Source organism: Magallana gigas, chromosome 9 (genome assembly GCF_963853765.1).
Source record: "Magallana gigas chromosome 9, xbMagGiga1.1, whole genome shotgun sequence".
Lineage (NCBI taxonomy): Eukaryota > Metazoa > Mollusca > Bivalvia > Ostreida > Ostreidae > Magallana > Magallana gigas.
In genome coordinates, this window is record NC_088861.1 from 37,713,210 (window position 1) to 37,729,944 (window position 16,735).

General features: G+C 31.6%; 1 protein-coding gene across 1 annotated transcript in view; it reads left to right on the plus strand.

Annotated features, from left to right (window-relative positions):
* The first annotated feature begins 562 nt into the window (after positions 1-562).
* Positions 563-16,735, plus strand: part of LOC136271807 (transforming growth factor beta-1-induced transcript 1 protein-like) — a 61,102-nt gene continuing 44,929 nt past the window's right edge. Inside the window, exons 1-6 of the mRNA XM_066072332.1 lie at positions 563-648; positions 4,136-4,205; positions 6,586-6,762; positions 7,486-7,590; positions 8,278-8,460; positions 9,254-9,301. Coding sequence (XP_065928404.1) covers positions 4,139-4,205; positions 6,586-6,762; positions 7,486-7,590; positions 8,278-8,460; positions 9,254-9,301 — 580 coding nt within the window. The 5' untranslated portion in view covers positions 563-648; positions 4,136-4,138. The remainder of the gene's footprint in view (positions 649-4,135; positions 4,206-6,585; positions 6,763-7,485; positions 7,591-8,277; positions 8,461-9,253; positions 9,302-16,735) is intronic.

A 16,735-nucleotide genomic window follows, 5' to 3' on the forward strand; every position in this document is an offset into this window, starting at 1 on the left:
CTGTAAACTTTTTACATTTTGAACTTCTTCTCTAAAACCGCTGAGCCTATTTCAACCAAATTTGGCACAAAGCATCCTTATGAGAAGGCATATAAATTCCAGAAATGAAATACCTATCTGTGTTCAAAGCGGAGAAAACATCGAAAGTGTAAAAAAAAAAAAGGGGGTGCATTTTTAAAAATCTTCTCAAGAACTACTGAGTCAAATTCAACGTAATTTTGCATGAAAAATCCTTATGGAAAGGAAAATATAAATTGCAAAAATTATCGGCGAATTCTGTTTCAAATTTGAGTAATTTACGAAAATAAAAATAAAGTGATAATCGCGGTCAATGTGTAAATCTGAATAGTTGGCATGACGTCAAAATGATATGTTTTCCCTTTTTTTTAAAAAACAAAAGACTTAAAATTTCAGTTTCAAATCGTATAAGTACTCGAATAAATCTTAAATATTCAAATAAAATGTATTTTGTTCGTAATGCTGGTCAAAGGTATTTTATGTTAATTGCAAACTGAAAGTAGGCCAGTATTTTCCACATATTTACCTTCCTGGTTAACCTGTTTGAGTAATAATGAAGGACTGAATCCGTCGATTTTGGGTAAAATCCAGCTGTGGGTTGATGTTATCTTGTTTCACTTCCAGTTCAAGGTACGTTTTAACTTTGTCACAATATTCATGTAACTTGTTTTATTAGATAAAGGAACAGATCTCAGTGAAACATTTGCGTAAGATTGGAGAATCATTACCTTTGACTTATTATTGATTACCTAATATGCCAAGACAATTGTCAAAATTATAAGAAAGATGTGTGTAAAATAAAAATAGTTGAATATCACACTTTCATGATATATATGTACATGTACCATATACACGTTATTATGTTTTCGTCGTTTACACTGTTCTGTTTAATGAACGCAAAAAATCGTTACAGTCACACATAATTATGAATATATATAGACACAAAATTACAACGAACAAATCACTGATTAAACGTGCACCCGGAGTTTATACTTAACAAATATACAAATATATATATATATATATATATATATATATATATATATATATATATATATATATATATATATATATATATATATATATATATATATATATGTGTGTGTGTGTGTGTGTGTGTGTGTTAAGGCCTGCCTATTACTGATTAGCTCGGTCGGTACATCAACACTACACGAAAAACCGTTTTTGTAAAAAAGCAAATCGTTTTTATTTAATTGTTTACATTTTTTGCTCCTAACTATGGCTGTGTCTTGATAGGCTATAATATATGCTTATTTGTCACCGATTATAAATCGAAAGTAAATTCGGATTTTCAGTGAATATACCCTTCTTGTCCTAATTTTTGTTTGCATGGATTGACAAATATAAGTTGCACAATGATTATTGATTTTCGTGCAATCCGATCTTAGGTAAATATTTGAAAAAGAAGCAATAATGTCTCGTCTGCATTTCCCCCCTTAGAAATGCATATCTTTATGAGTCATCGGCATTATGTGTTTGAAGCCAAATTTGACAAATGAATGCACATATCTGAATGCGTTAAAGGCTGAATACACAATATCGTTAGCAAAGCATAAATGCTTGCAATGTTATTGCAAATGGCATACTTACAAATTCTTCGTGCATGATTAAGACAAGATCGCTATCAATATTACATAGACATGCTGTACAATCTTGACAATGTCTTTTATAATGTGATCCTTTGTTACCATACGTGTATTTATCAAAGTAGCTTGTTTTAGACTCAATTGAGTGTAAATAGTACAACACAACAGTAAAAAAAACTGAATTCATAATTACATGTATTTTAAATTCCATGTCATTCAAGGTAGGGGTGACTGAATATTGGGTAAGGTCGCAACAGTTATTTAGTTTAAATGTTTATAATGCTTAGTTTTTTTTTCTTTACTCTTGCTGACACTGAACAGAAACTGTATACATGTACATATTTAATAAAACTATTGATCCATGCACCAATATTTTAAAGAACTCGACCCACAAACCATGAAAAATGGCCTAGTTTCAAATATTGAAAATTTTACCATTATATACTCTATAGAATATGTGCTTCTTGGAAATGTTTTTCTTTTTTTAATATCTCTCATAGTTTTCTTGTAGAACGTCGTTAAATATGGTGTTATAAATTGTCAAGTCGGCTTATTTGCATGAAAATGATCACGGTGCACAGTGCTGTGTACATGCATATGCATTATATTCAGCAAATAATTGAAAAATATGTCCCCAGTTGTACATGATGGGGTCATGACTCTGGGGCGAGGCAACAATGGTTATGTAGTGTTTATACCATTTGTAAACTATATTTAGAAATTTGCTGAAACTGATTTAAACATGATGACAAATTGTGATAGATAAAGAGGCCTTCTATCAAAATTATAAAAAAAAATTACCTTCAGCATAGGGGTTCTCACTGCAGGATGTGGCCAAAATTGTCATAGAGTGTAAAAATGTATAAGAATACCACAGAGTAGACACTTATAAATGCATATTTAGAAAAACCATTTAGCAGTCCTTTTTTTAATAAATTTCATGTTAAGATACATTTAAAATTTGTCAGACCATATCTCTGTGCCAAGGAAGTACAGGACACCTTCGTATTGTGACCAACTTTTTTTGAAAATAAAGAAAATAAAATCAATAAAACTTTTTTTTCTTACAATTCGTATGTCATAGCATGCTGGGATATTTTTTCTTTTTTCAGAGTTAATTTTTTTTAATGTAAAGTATTGTCATTTAAAAAAAAAATACAATCATTCACGATGATTTTTATAAAGTTCCAGGCCATCGTTTGCGTTTCCGAATATAACAAAAGGATTTATAAGCTTTTAAGGGATAAATAAGAAGATGTGACACTTAATATCAATTAAAATGTGTATGTTTATGTTCATGTACCTTACTAATTTCCGTTGTTACGATTAAATAGCCAACTATCCTCTCTGAGGATAACATACGGGAATTTCTATTGATGATCTGTTGAGAAAAAAAATGCATTTAAGTGCTCTTCTGTGCTTTAGTACTTTGTTAAGTAATTAGTGGGAATAAACACACGCTCAAACCAATGCACAAAATGTGTCAATACAAATAAACGAAATGTAAACAGAACTCTATAGAAATTATGATATGTTTGAGCTATAAAATCAAAAGGTGCAAAAATGTAATGTAAATTGCTTCTTTTTTCAGAACGTCATATGAAAAAATCCTGAGTGGATATGCCTTTCAAGATATTTTCTTGATCAAATCAAATAAATGGTTATAACTGTTTAACGATAATTCTTAAAAAATAAATTTTTATGAAATAATTCTTTCTTTAGCATCTTCTTAAATACATCAAACAAATTTTTTAACGACATGAAAAAATGACAATAACAAATTGTCAACCATCTCAAAAATTCATAAAACGAAATACAAATTCAAAGCAGAGCAACTTGGACCTCTAAAAATATAGAGGTAAGATCTGGTGCCATGGAGGAGTGAGCATCTACTGCTGAACTGTCACATCTGGAATTCAGGATTCATATACTTTTTTAAGACAAATTAGGGTAAAACCTTTTGAAGGCCTATTTTTATTTAATATTATGTACGACAAGTCAGATGCTTCTGATTAATCTTGTTTTGCAGGCTGTAAACTTTTCAGCTTTAAATTGCGAGATAAATGCATCTACAGTAGGAAAATATATTGACGCCATATTTATTCTAAAATCGTGTGATTTATTAAGCATCTTGATATTTGTCTTTGCACCCAATATAGTATTTAACGTTGTCATATTTTTGTATCAACAACCACCAAATACCTTTAAGTTACATTGTACATTTTACAAATCAAATTATGGATCATTCATATTTATTTTTTATTTGACTGAACAGCAAATTTTACAGATCTAAGCATGGGAAAAAGAATATTTTATATAGCTCTGTCACACCGTATACACCTCTTCTAAATTCAACTCACTGCCACTCATCAGAGAAGACACGATTAGTAAAAAATTTGAATCATTTACTTGTTTTACTTTATTTCATGCATAAACAGATAGAGTATTCATGTTATGTTTTATAATGTCGAAGGTTTTCTTGATAGTTATGCCTTGTTTTTGTTTTACAGTTGATGTATTTTCCGATGGCTACCGTAACGCTTTTCCTTCTCAGTGCATTGCTTGTGTCGATTGAATGTAGTGAGTATGTCTGTAAAACAGCATTTCAAAAACAGGTTGAGGAATTCACAACGCCCCTATGTTTGGTTAAAAAGAAGTAGAGTTATATACTACCGCAGCAACAACAAAATTAACTATGTGTATGAACAGAGAGTACTGCTCTATTCCAGTGTCGGGATGAAATAAACACACAGAGAATGATACTGATTTTAGTATATCTGTATTTGAATTGAATATTGGATTAAAATTAGAAGAAAAGCCCGTCCGAAAAATAGAACAAAATTTCTTTATAATTTATTGGAAATATGAGTTTTAACACGTTTAATCAATGTGCTTATCTTCAAACTAACGCCAGATACATCTTTGGTTTTAACCAAGCGTTCGTTGATAAAAAAAATTATTGAAAAGAAATTAGGATTTTTAAAATCTTACTGCTTCTTTCATTAACAAGATCTTAATAATGAGGATGATATTTCAGAGAAGTCTGTCATTTATACTTTCAATCATTTGTACGCTTAACTTTAGCTTAAATATATCATAGATGTCTTCTTTGATACCATCGTCATTTTAGAGAACAAATCTTTGTCACCTCCCGATTCATTCGCTGCTTGATTTTATCTCCTACAATGTAACTTAATTGGATAAAAAAACTGCAATATTTTTATAATATTTAAGTTGACTCTCATTCGCCTGAAAGACAATAACATAAATGTGCACTACTAAGGCAATCATCTGTTCATACATATAACACATTTCAGTGATCCTAGGCATTACCATATCTTTGATGGAAGGTTGTGAATTCTCAATACCCGAGTTCGATGCTCGTTCTATTTAGTCTAAGTATATGCTGTCTCCCAAGAGCCCTGACCCTTCCTTTATAATTTCTTCGCCGTCCCCTGTTAGAAGTAAAAAAAAATAATTTATTTTGGTGAAAAAGAAAAGGTGACTATAGAAAAATTGAGGTCGTCGCGTTTATCATAAAGTTTTGTTGTTAGGTTGCCATCAATGTCCATTTCCAGTAAAAAATCCAAATATGAAACAGAGGACTCAGACCCTGTGGTATCCTTTATGTCAAATTCACTGGGATAGCGAGTCGACGTAAGAATGGAAATAACGATTGTTAATTGATAATACGTCGTCGATATACCTGAATGTTGAGTTGAAGGCCACAGCGAGTATTTTATTTTTTTCACGTACCATATTTGAATATTATTCATTCCTTGCTACTTCGGAAATCAACAAAACTATGTTATGTACAGTTCATTGCCTGTAGCCTAATGCTTTTGTATTTTTAGATTATAAGAGCTGACCTATGATATTACTTGTACATGCAGATCATTCTTTTAAAAGGAAAACGTGTTAAGAAGATGCATCGAAAAACTTTATAAGTTTTAAAAGAACCACTTTTGACCGATATAAAGCAGATCTTATTGTAGTCAATAAACTGTAATGGGCAAGAAATATGTCATTGTTTAGTTCCCAGAAAAGCCGATATGTTTATTCTATATAAGTAATCATTCATTTGAAATGATATTATACAAATATTATTACAAAATTAAAAAAAAAAATTAAAAAGTGAAATTAAGCTGATGGCTAATCGTTGCAGTTATTCTATAAGTTTGATTATGCAAATTTCTCGAACTTTTCCACTGTTGTTTTTGATATGTTTATTGTGGACGTATATTTCTAAAGCTTTTACATTAAAATATTTCTTACCCTTATTGCTAGAAATCTCAGGGCTTTCTGTGCAATGTATGAACGAACTCGAATATGATTTGAAAATCAAAATGTTTAAACATATGTAAAAGAATTTTCATTGAACACTGCACTTTTCAAATTGTGTTTACTTGGCTTAAACTTTTACACATTTGATGGATTATTTTTCAAAGTACGCATAATAAATACAGATAAACAATCATTCATATAGTTTTTGCCGCCATATGCATTAGAGTAGTAGTTGAACGCCTCTGGTTAATTTCTAAAAAAAGTGAGTTAAATTTTCACGTACTCCTCATTTTATCTGGGAGTTTCTTTTCCTCTTTTACGGTTTGTTCATTGAGTTTTCTTTTATTGAAAAAGATGTTTCATAAACTCCACATATTGAAGTGTTACGAAAAAAGGTTCTCGATGTGAGACCTGTAATGGTGAAATTGTGGGTACTAAGAATATGATCTGAACAGGCTAGTAATAACTTTAGTCACTTTTTGTATATAAAAGTAAAAATGCATAGCAGTAACAAAATTAAAGTTTTTTTTTATCTTGCTTTATTATCTAGAAAATCGTATATTCTTTTCAAAAATCGCATTCTGTTCATTTAATGTTACACTTTATAACATACATGATGATAGCGATATATGTACCTTTAATATACGACAACTACCGCAATCATTGTTTGGGATAGGAATGGCTTTGGTTTTGGAGTGTCCGAAGAATAAGATGGAAGTAGGCAAGGCATCGCAAAAACTTGGATGTGGTGTTGATAAATATGGAAACATTCAGTATCTATGTCTTCCAAAAAAAGACAAAACATCTTTAGTAGAATTATGTATTGACAGAGTAATGGGGATACAGGATAAAGGTACGTTGAGCTTAAAAGAGAACATTTACTTTTCTTGAACCATGTATTCTTCTTTTTAACAAACATATTAATGATATACATATACTCTGTCGAAAGATATTTATGCAGCACATTTTAGTAAATTATGTGTTATTCATAAAAACCATTATGGCACATACAATGTTTATTTATTATTAATAGAGTGACAAAACCGAATATTTTGCCTTTGAAAAGCCCCCTCTAGCTTGTCCGGTGTTAGTACACACACAAAAAGTCTACAGCGATTTTGCATTGCAACAGACATCAAATTACCCGAACGAACAAAACCTAATTAAAAAAGTACGGGTGCCAAAATAACGAACAAATTCAAATTGCTACAGAAAGACTGTAGCAGTTTAGGCAGATCGGTTCTGGTTCGAGTTAATTTTGCTGCAGCGTTTTAAAATCATGAACTTCAACACATTCACACATTGCATTTCAATACTAAATCCAACGTCCACATGAAACAAATTAATAAACTATTTAAAATACATATGCTGGCATAAACAAAGAGTTTCATGAAGTTAAATATTCTGTATCAGATATTAATATATAAATTTATTATTAATATCTATTCACAGCTATACAATGCTGATTTTTGTTTCTATCATTATTCACAAATTATAATTCAGTAAAGATTTATAAATAAAAGAGTTTATTAAGTAACACTTAACCGTATTTTGCCATTTGATGTTTATCTTTTAGGTAATTGTTTAGAAGTATTTGAAGGGAAGGTGATTAAAAACAGCTGCTACAACTTTTCCTCGGGATGCCCTTCGGATCATTTTTACGATTATGAATTCTTTAAATGTAAGTTTATTTGCTTTTCTAAAAACAAATTACAGCATAAAGAACTATATATGATATTAGTCAAATTTAGCCCCCAAAATTCGCTATTTTTAAAATGATTCAGGTACATTAACTTATTGTGTTATTTTATAAAAGAGTTGACATGAAATATGTTTTTCACCCATTTATTTGATTTATATGCACTCACTGGCAGTATATGACGTCAGAAGTGACGCTATTTTTATAATTAAATCAAAATCAACCAAAAATTGACATTTTTCTTATCTTTTTTTCGAATGGGAAATATAGAGCGACTCTTTGAACAAGAACGAAGTTTTTGTCACTTGTAAGTATTGGAAAGATACATCTTTGGTGAAAATATTTTGTTTGTTTAATTAGTCGCTCACTGTTTCCTTAAAGAAAAACTGCCTCAAAACAAGCCGTTTTATGCTAAAAATGAGAAAATGGCGGGAAAAGGTAAACTTTATGATGTCATATTTTTTAATTGTGGGCACTAAAATCAAAATGAAAATTCTGATGAAACTTCAAATGTATATTTGTACAAATTAAACAAAGAATTACAGTAAAATGACAATGTTCATTTTAGGGGGCCAGTTTAGGCTCAAACCATATATAGTCCTTTATATTTAAAATGTTTTACACTGTATATCGGTATAGCTGTTATATCGAATTCCGTATTTTTAATAGACCCTGCATGCCAAAACATCAACACAGAGTTTCACTGTTATGTTGCGGATCCGTTTTGTCCATCCATTCCACGCAAAAATGAATCATACAACTATATTGCCATCGTTTTAACATCAGTTGGGTGTTTGATTCTCGTCGTCGTCGTTATTGGTATCATCCTGTGTTGTCTGTGGAGAAGAAAAAGTAAGAATTCAAAGCAAATAAAGCTGTTAGATATTTGCATACCATTTCTTTTATATTTCTAATAAATAATGGTCATAATCTGAAAAAGCTTATTTTCCTCTTATGTGAGGTAAGAGATCCGTTGAAAAAGTAATTTAAAGTTAAGACAATAAAAAAAAACAAGTATATTTTTATGAATATCCTTAATTTTTTATTCTTCAATTCGACATTTTAATCAATGGCATGTATGGCTGAATTATGCAATTTAGTAAAATCTACAGTGTAGATGTAAGCTGGGCAGTGCTTGCACCTTAGTTACTGTCAATGTTTAGAAAGCAATAACAGTGCTGTTATCTATAAAGATTTCAACTAATTCTCTATTCTGACCACTATTAAATGTCTAAAATCGTGCATTTTTCATGTATTATCCTCATCTATATTATCTAAATTTTATGTTATGAAATTGATTTTTATAAAATAAAGGTCTATAATTTCCTCCATCATTGAGCTATTCTCCTTTCACTACAATACAATATCATTATTTCAATTCAACAGAAGAGATAACGAGGATCAATGCTCTCTTCTAAGACGATTTTTCCCCGTGCTATATTGAGGAGGAGATATTTTTACATTACAGTCTTTGTAAAGAGAAATCAATAATATTTAAGGAACAACTGCTGTAATTTTTCCATCAACAATTTGTCTACATATATTTGTATTGTATTTTGTATCTCTTTCGTCGTTTTTACAAAATGAGTTACATTGAATTTAATGTCGTTAAATAAAAAAAATTACTCATTTTTGGGTTTTTTAGATTCAAAAAGTAAAGAACACAATGCTGAAAAGGAACCTCTTTCAAGCGGTAAGCATCGATGCATTTTTTCTTTTGAATATCATAAAAGGACTATATATGGGTTGAGCCTAAAATGGCCCCCTAAAATGAACATTGTCATTTTACTGTAATTCTTTGTTTTATTTGTACAAATATACATTTGAAGTTTTTTCATAATTTTCATTTTGATTTTAGTGTCCACAATTTAAAAATATGACATCATAAAGTTTTAGCATAAAACGGCTTGTTTTGAGACAGTTTTTCCTTAAGGAAACATTGAGCGACTACTTGAACAAACAAAATATTTTCACCAAAGATGTATCTTTACAATACTTATAAGTGACAAAAAGTTCGTTCTTGTTCAAAGAGTCGCTCAATATTTCCCATTCGAAAAAAGATAAGAAAAATGTCAATTTTTGGTTCATTTTGATTGAATTATAAAAATAGCGTCACTTCTGAGGTCATATACTGCCAGTGAGTACATAAAAATCAAATAAATGGGTGAAAAACATATTTCATGTCAACTCCTATAAAATAACACAACAAGTTAATGTACCTGAATCATTTTAAAAATAGCGAATTTTGGGGGCCAAATTTGACTAATATCATTTATAGTTCTTTGTTGCCGAACGAATACATAGCAAGATACAAAATAATTTTTATATTTGTTTTTGAAGTTTGACCTTTTTATTATATATCATTTTCTTTTTAACCGTTGTGAATTAACAAAGAAGATGGGTGGATAAGGCGTGTAAAATGCCCATACGCGGTCGGACAGGCTACTGAAAAATTAAATTATCAATAAATTTGATGGGTTTTTTTTTCTAAATCATTTAAAACAATATATATTTAACAAATCATTGATTTTTAACCTGTAGGTATGTTCAATACTTGGAATATGTTGACTCGAATAGGCGTATACGTATCAAAACCTGCAAATACTGTCATTTTTTAGAACTTCAAGACATTTTCTTTTATAGAGTGGGTCGGTGCTCCAAATTTTTCTTATAATCTAATTAAGGTCTATTGGAAAACAAACCGATTTCAATCAACAAAAACGTGGAGAGATGACCCACTATACATTAAAAATACCATTTTGTATCCCAACAATTGAACGTTTTGAAAAAATAATACAAGTCCGGTAGTTCGTGGCTTTAGTCACAAATAATATTTAAAAAGCCCACTTTCTTGTGTCTGAAATGGCTCAGTGGTTAGAGTCCCTGGCATAAGCTAACGTTATATATCTAGGGTTTTTATGTTACGGGTTCGATACCACCAAAATTTCCGAGAATATTGTGTTTTCTTTTTTTTTGGTTAAATATATTAAAAACTGACTATAGTTAGAAATTGTGCTTTTGCAAAGTTGTATTATAATATATTTGATTAGATTCAATTGGGGAAAAATAAATACAAAATTGTATTTCACTACTAAACCGAATGGGCATTTGCACCATCTTATTCCCCCATCTTCTTTCTTTTTAAACGCGCTATGAACCAAAACTTATTTCAAAATAATCATCTAATGCATCTAAGTGTGTTCAATTGCGCTTTTAAATCTTTAACCTTTTTCTTAAGATATAAAATGTTTAAGTTTTATCGAACATTCCAATCCTTTTACAGCCTTAATATTACAAATCTTTCATATTTTTATTACAAAAACATGAGGCGCCACACAACCTAACTTCTTAAAGATATAACAATTAAACAAAACGTTAGGGCATGATCTAGTAAACGAAAGGTGATACAAATTTATCAAGTTCAAGATAAAAGTTCTTTCAATGATGCTTCTTAACAAAAGTTTTGTCTGATTGGGTGTATCAAGGCTTTCGTTTTTTGGTAAACATAATAAAACCATGTTTTAAAAATATGAAGGATGTAGGTAACAAATCCTGGAGGTTTGTTCATTTTTTTCTACTACGCAGATGTAACTAGAATGTGTACAGTCTCTCCAAATATTGCATTTAACAAGCTCTTCATCTCCTCTTTATCATGGTGTCGAAACAAGTCTCGAAATTACGTTTCCTATGATACAATTAAGAATGTTAAGAGATTGTTTCATGCTCTAAATATTCACTTTAAAACCTTAAAGTACGGGAAAAATGTGACAAATCAATTATGACGTCATTGTGGTTTTAGCACCAAAAAGACACTCCAGAATGATGTACTAGACCTAGACCTTAAGTTGTAGAGCTCAATTCTATGCGTTATTTAAGATGTCGAGCTAATGCTCGGAAGTCCTTTAGCGATCGTCCAGATTGGCAAGCGTCCAGATTGTTCTCCTGCGCCGCCGTTATAATACGCATTAGAAATAAATTCCTTAAAATATTAAAAGTATTACTGATTTTTGTTCCATCAATTCATCTGAATTGTGCTCAAAAACCCATCTGTGACTTCCTGTTTATTGACAACTCGCTGCATAGGTATAAGTTTGCTTAATCTAGAAATTGCGGATAAATACGATAAGGTCACTAACGTCTTTTAAAATAGATAGGTGAGCTAGCGCTGTAGCAATTTTTATACACACAAATGAAGATTTGTGATCAGCTGGGTTATTTTCTGAATTCTACTAAATAAAATAGATAAGAAAATATTTTTTTTCGGATTTTACAAACAATAAACATTAGCTCTGTAATCGTCGTAGACAAATCTCAATCCCCGTTCCTGTAATTTAGGTCACCTGAGCTGAAAGCTCAAGTGAGCTTTTCTGATCAAAATGTGTCCGTTGTCTGTCGGCATTGGCGTTGTTATAAAACTTTTCACATTTTCATCTTTTTTTTAAGAACCACTTGGCAGATTTTAACAAACCTTTGCACAAAGCATCACTAGGTGAAAGGGATTCAAGTTTGTTCAAATGAAGGGTCACATCCTCTTTCAAGGGAATATAATAAAGATATTAATATTGAAAATTTGTTTTTTTTCAAAAATCTTCTTCTCAAAAACTGTAAGACCAGAAAAGCTGTAACTTGTACTGAAGCATCCTCAAGTAGTGTAGATTCAAGTTATTTCAAATTATGGTCCCCGAGGGTAGAGTGAGGCCACTATGGGGGATTGAAGTATTATATAACAATATATAGAGAAAATCTTTAAAAAAAATTCTTCTCAAAAGTTATTTGGACGGAAAAGCTTAAAGTTGTGTGAAGGCATCCTCAGGTAGAGTACATTTTAGTTACTTCAAATCATGGTCCCTGAGGGTAGGGTGGGGCAACAATTTGGGGTCAAATTTTCGCATAGGAATATATTGGGTAAAGCTTTAAAAATCTTATTCTCAAAAGTTTTTTGGACAGAAAAACTAAAACTTTTATGGAGGCATACTCATGTAGTGTAACTTCCGGTTTCTTATTATCATGGTCCCTGGTGGTAGGATGGGCCCATAATGTTGGGTCAAATTTGTGCATAGGAATATATAGAAAAAAGCTTTAAAAATCTTCTTCTCAAAAATTATTTGGCCAGAAAAGCTCAAATAAGAGTTGAAGCATCCTCAGATAGTGTAAATTCAAGTTTGTCCAAACTACAGTCCCTCGGGGAAGGGTGGGCCCCAATGTGGGAATGAATTTTTCTATAGGAGTATATAGAAAACAATCTTTAAAAATATTCTTCTCAAAAAGTATTTGGCCAGAAAAGCTCAATTAGGAGTTGAAGCATCCTCAGATAGCGTTGCTTTAGATTTGTATAAATCATGGTCCCCAGGGTTAGGATGGGGTCACAACAGGGAATGAATTTTTCTTTAGGAATATAAAGTGAACATCTTTAAAAATCTTCTTCTTAAGATCTGTTAAACCAGGAAAGTTCAAACCTTGTGAAGGCATTCTCAAATTGTGTAGATTCAAATCTGCTTAAATCGTAGTCGCCAGGGGTAGGGCTGGGTAACAATGGGAGGGGGGAATTTTTACATAAGAATACAGAGAAAATCTTTAGAAATATTCTGGGAAAGTTTTCAGCTCCAAAAAGTGGTAAACTGTGTGAAAGCACGGGTTGTGCAGATTAAACTTTGATTAAAACATTATTCCCTATGGAAAATTGGGGCCACAATTGGGGGGTGTATATTTTAAAAAAAAATCTTCTTACAGGTACAACAACAAAAGGGGCTTGGTATTTACAATTAAAATATGTGGATAAAATTAAGCAAGATCTACTGTATTTAGTTGTCAAGATATTTTGATTTTGATACTGTAATGTTAATTTGATCAGAGTTAGAAATATTGCTGCTCAGATTTGGAATGTGGCCTCTGGTCCTTTTTTTTACTTTTCCTGTATCATTCTCAACACAAAATGCCAAACTAATGGACAGTTGTTGAAATTTGACGGTATAAAAGTATTATCATTTGTAAGTTTTCCTTGTTTGGTCAGGTGTACCCTATTTCTTATAAGATTGGGGGTTTAAATGTTAAATGTTTAAATGCTGAAAGGCTTTCATACATATATTTGAATTGTGAGAGCTAAATTTAAGTTTGAAATCTATACTAACATCAAGTAGTTTTACTTCATTTTCTGGTTGAATCCTATTTCAAAACTGAATCGTTCTTCTTTTGGTTTTGTTTTCCCTTTACATATAGCTTAAAATTTATTCAGATTACCTTGCATTTGGTTGTCTTTGAATTATCAAAAAAGGATTGAAGAGTTTGAGTCTAAAGTGTTTAACAGTGAGTAAATATCATTGCTAGAAATAGAAAGGGTGTGATCGTTCGCCTAATTATAGAGGTCACAATCTGTTACAACATGAAAAATATGATTGATAAAGATATAAAAAATTTGAAGATCAAGTATAGAGCCTTGTCGAACACCTTTTTATAATTATAAGAAAAATCATAACAAACATTTCCCAGTTTCACACACTCAAGAGCTACATGTAACTTCAAATCTTCGACAACTTTTAGCAGTACACTCTGTCAGCCATACCCTGGTCTAAACGCTGATAATATATATCATTAAAATGGTAGATGAAATAATCTGATAGTTGACTGTGTAAGGAAAGTTAGGGTCTACCAGTTGATCTCTACATTCTTGACAAGTTTTTTATTGGTTTTTAGGGATGGGTTAGAAATAAATAAACTTATGTAATCGGATCATACATTTTTTTTAAATTTAGTATTCTTTTTTTTATCATCGTACCTTTTGTCTACAATGTTTTCCCCAGAATTCCCGACCGTGAAGCCAAACATGCGTAATCCAGAAATATAGACTTACGTAGTTTCTAGCGCACGAGACCACTAGCAAATATTATTTTAGTTTACCGCTTACACTTTATATGGATACCGCGCCCGATAAAAATAAAATTTAATATGTAAATTTATTTGTTATTGGGCACGTTCTCCAAAATGAATTTAGGCAGAAAAAACGTATCTAGTGATTTTGATGCAATAAGTTAACATGTATAGTTAATCTTTTTTTCAAATGGAAATTGTAAAAAAAAAAAAAAAGAGGATGTTTCAATATAATTTAGGAAACACTGTTAATGTGATGTATCCCCCGATTTATTCATGAACCTGTTTAAAGCGGATATCAAAAATGGTTTAGTTTTGAACTTTGAAATTTCATTAATCAGAAGCACCACTTCCTATTTAATAAGAAAATATACTGAGTAAACAAGCACACGGTGATGCAAAAAAAGTATCTTTAGTTTTTTTAGCTCACCTGAGCTGAAAGCTCAAGTGAGCTATTCTGATCACATTTTGTCTGTCGTCCGTCTGTCCGTAAACTTTTAACATTTTCAACATCTTCTCAAGAACTTCTGGGCCAATTTCAACCAAACTTGGCACAAATCATCCTTAGGCAAAGGGGATTCAAAGTTGTGAAAATTAAGGGCCACGCCTTTTTTCAAGGGGAGATAATTAGAAATTCATGAAAAATTTCGAGAAATTTTCAAAAATCTTCTTCTCAAGAACCATAAAGCCAGGAAAGCTAAAAGTTGTGTGGATGCATCCTCAGGTAGTGTAGATTCAAAGTTGTGAAATTCATGGCCCCCGGGGATAGGGTGAGGCCACAATGGGGGGTCGAAGTTTTACAGAGGAATATATATAGTAAATCTTTAAAAATCTTCTTCTCATAAAATAATCAGCCAGGAAAGCTGAAACTTGTGTCGAATTATCCTCAAGAAGTGTAGATTCAAAGTTGTTAAAATCACGAACCCCTGGGTAAGGGTGGGTCCACAATGGGGGGAGGGGGGGGGTCAAGGTTTTACATAGGAATATAGAGAGTAAATCTTTAAAAATCTTCTTCTCAGAAAACAATCAGCCAGGAAAGCTAAAACTTGTGTAGAAGCATTTCAGGTAGTGTAGATTCAAAGTTGTGAAAATCATGATCCCTGGGGGTGGGTGGGGCCACAATGGGGCTCCAAGTTTTACATACTAATATATAGAGTAAATCTTTAAAAATCTTCTTCTCAGAAACTAATCAGCCAGGAGAGCTGAAACTTGTGTGGAAGCATCCTCAGGTAGTGTAGATTCCAAGTTGTGAAAGTCATGATCCCTGGGATTGGGTGGGGCAACAATTGTGGGGGGGGTCGAAGTTTTGCATTGGAAAATATATAGTAAATCTTTTAAAATCTTCTTCTCAGAAACTAATCAGCCAGGAAAGCTGAAACTTGTGTGGAAGTATCCTCAGGTAGTGTAGATTCAAAATTGTGAAAATCATGATCCCTGGGGGTAACGTATGGCACAATGGAGGGTCGAAGTTTTACATAGGAATATATAGAGTAAATATTTAAAAATCTCCTTCTCAGAAACCAATCAGCCAGGAAAGTTGAAACTTGTGTGGATGCATCCTCAGGTAGTGTAGTTCAAAGTTGTGAAAATCATGATCCCTGGGGGTAGGGTGAGCAACATGGGGGGTCGAAGTTTTACATAGGAATATATTGAGTAAATCTTTAAAAATCTTCTTCCCAAAAACTAATCAGCTAGGAAAGCTAAAACTTGTGTGGAAGCATCCTCAGGTAGTGTAGATTCAAAGTTGTGAAAATCATGATCCCTGGGGGTAGGGTGGGGCACAATAGAGGGTCGAAGTTTTACATAGGAATATATAGAGTAAATATTTAAGAGTCATTCTCTGTAAAAACCAAAGAATCCAAGGATGCCGTTCAAACAAATACTTCCAAAATGCAAAATTTTTTTACAGGGAGTGTACTCAAGTGTCTGATGGTAAAATTCGACTTAGTTTATTTTTTGGGGTGGCCGTTGCCATGGCAACCAGAACTGACCAATAAATAGTCAATTTGACAGAATCTATTTTCTGAAATATAGCATTTTTAACTCCCATATTTAATTTTAATACAAATTGTGATTATCTTTTAAATTAGATTAAATGTTTTGAAAATTCCCCAAAACTAAGAATAGTTAAGAAATTTTTTCATTACCTCGAGTATAAAGAGCAAATTGAAGTTTAAAAATGTCGAATTTCGTGGTTTTTCAAAATGTAGAAAATACCCAATTTTACAACAATTTCAGTTCAATATATCTAGATATTCCAAGA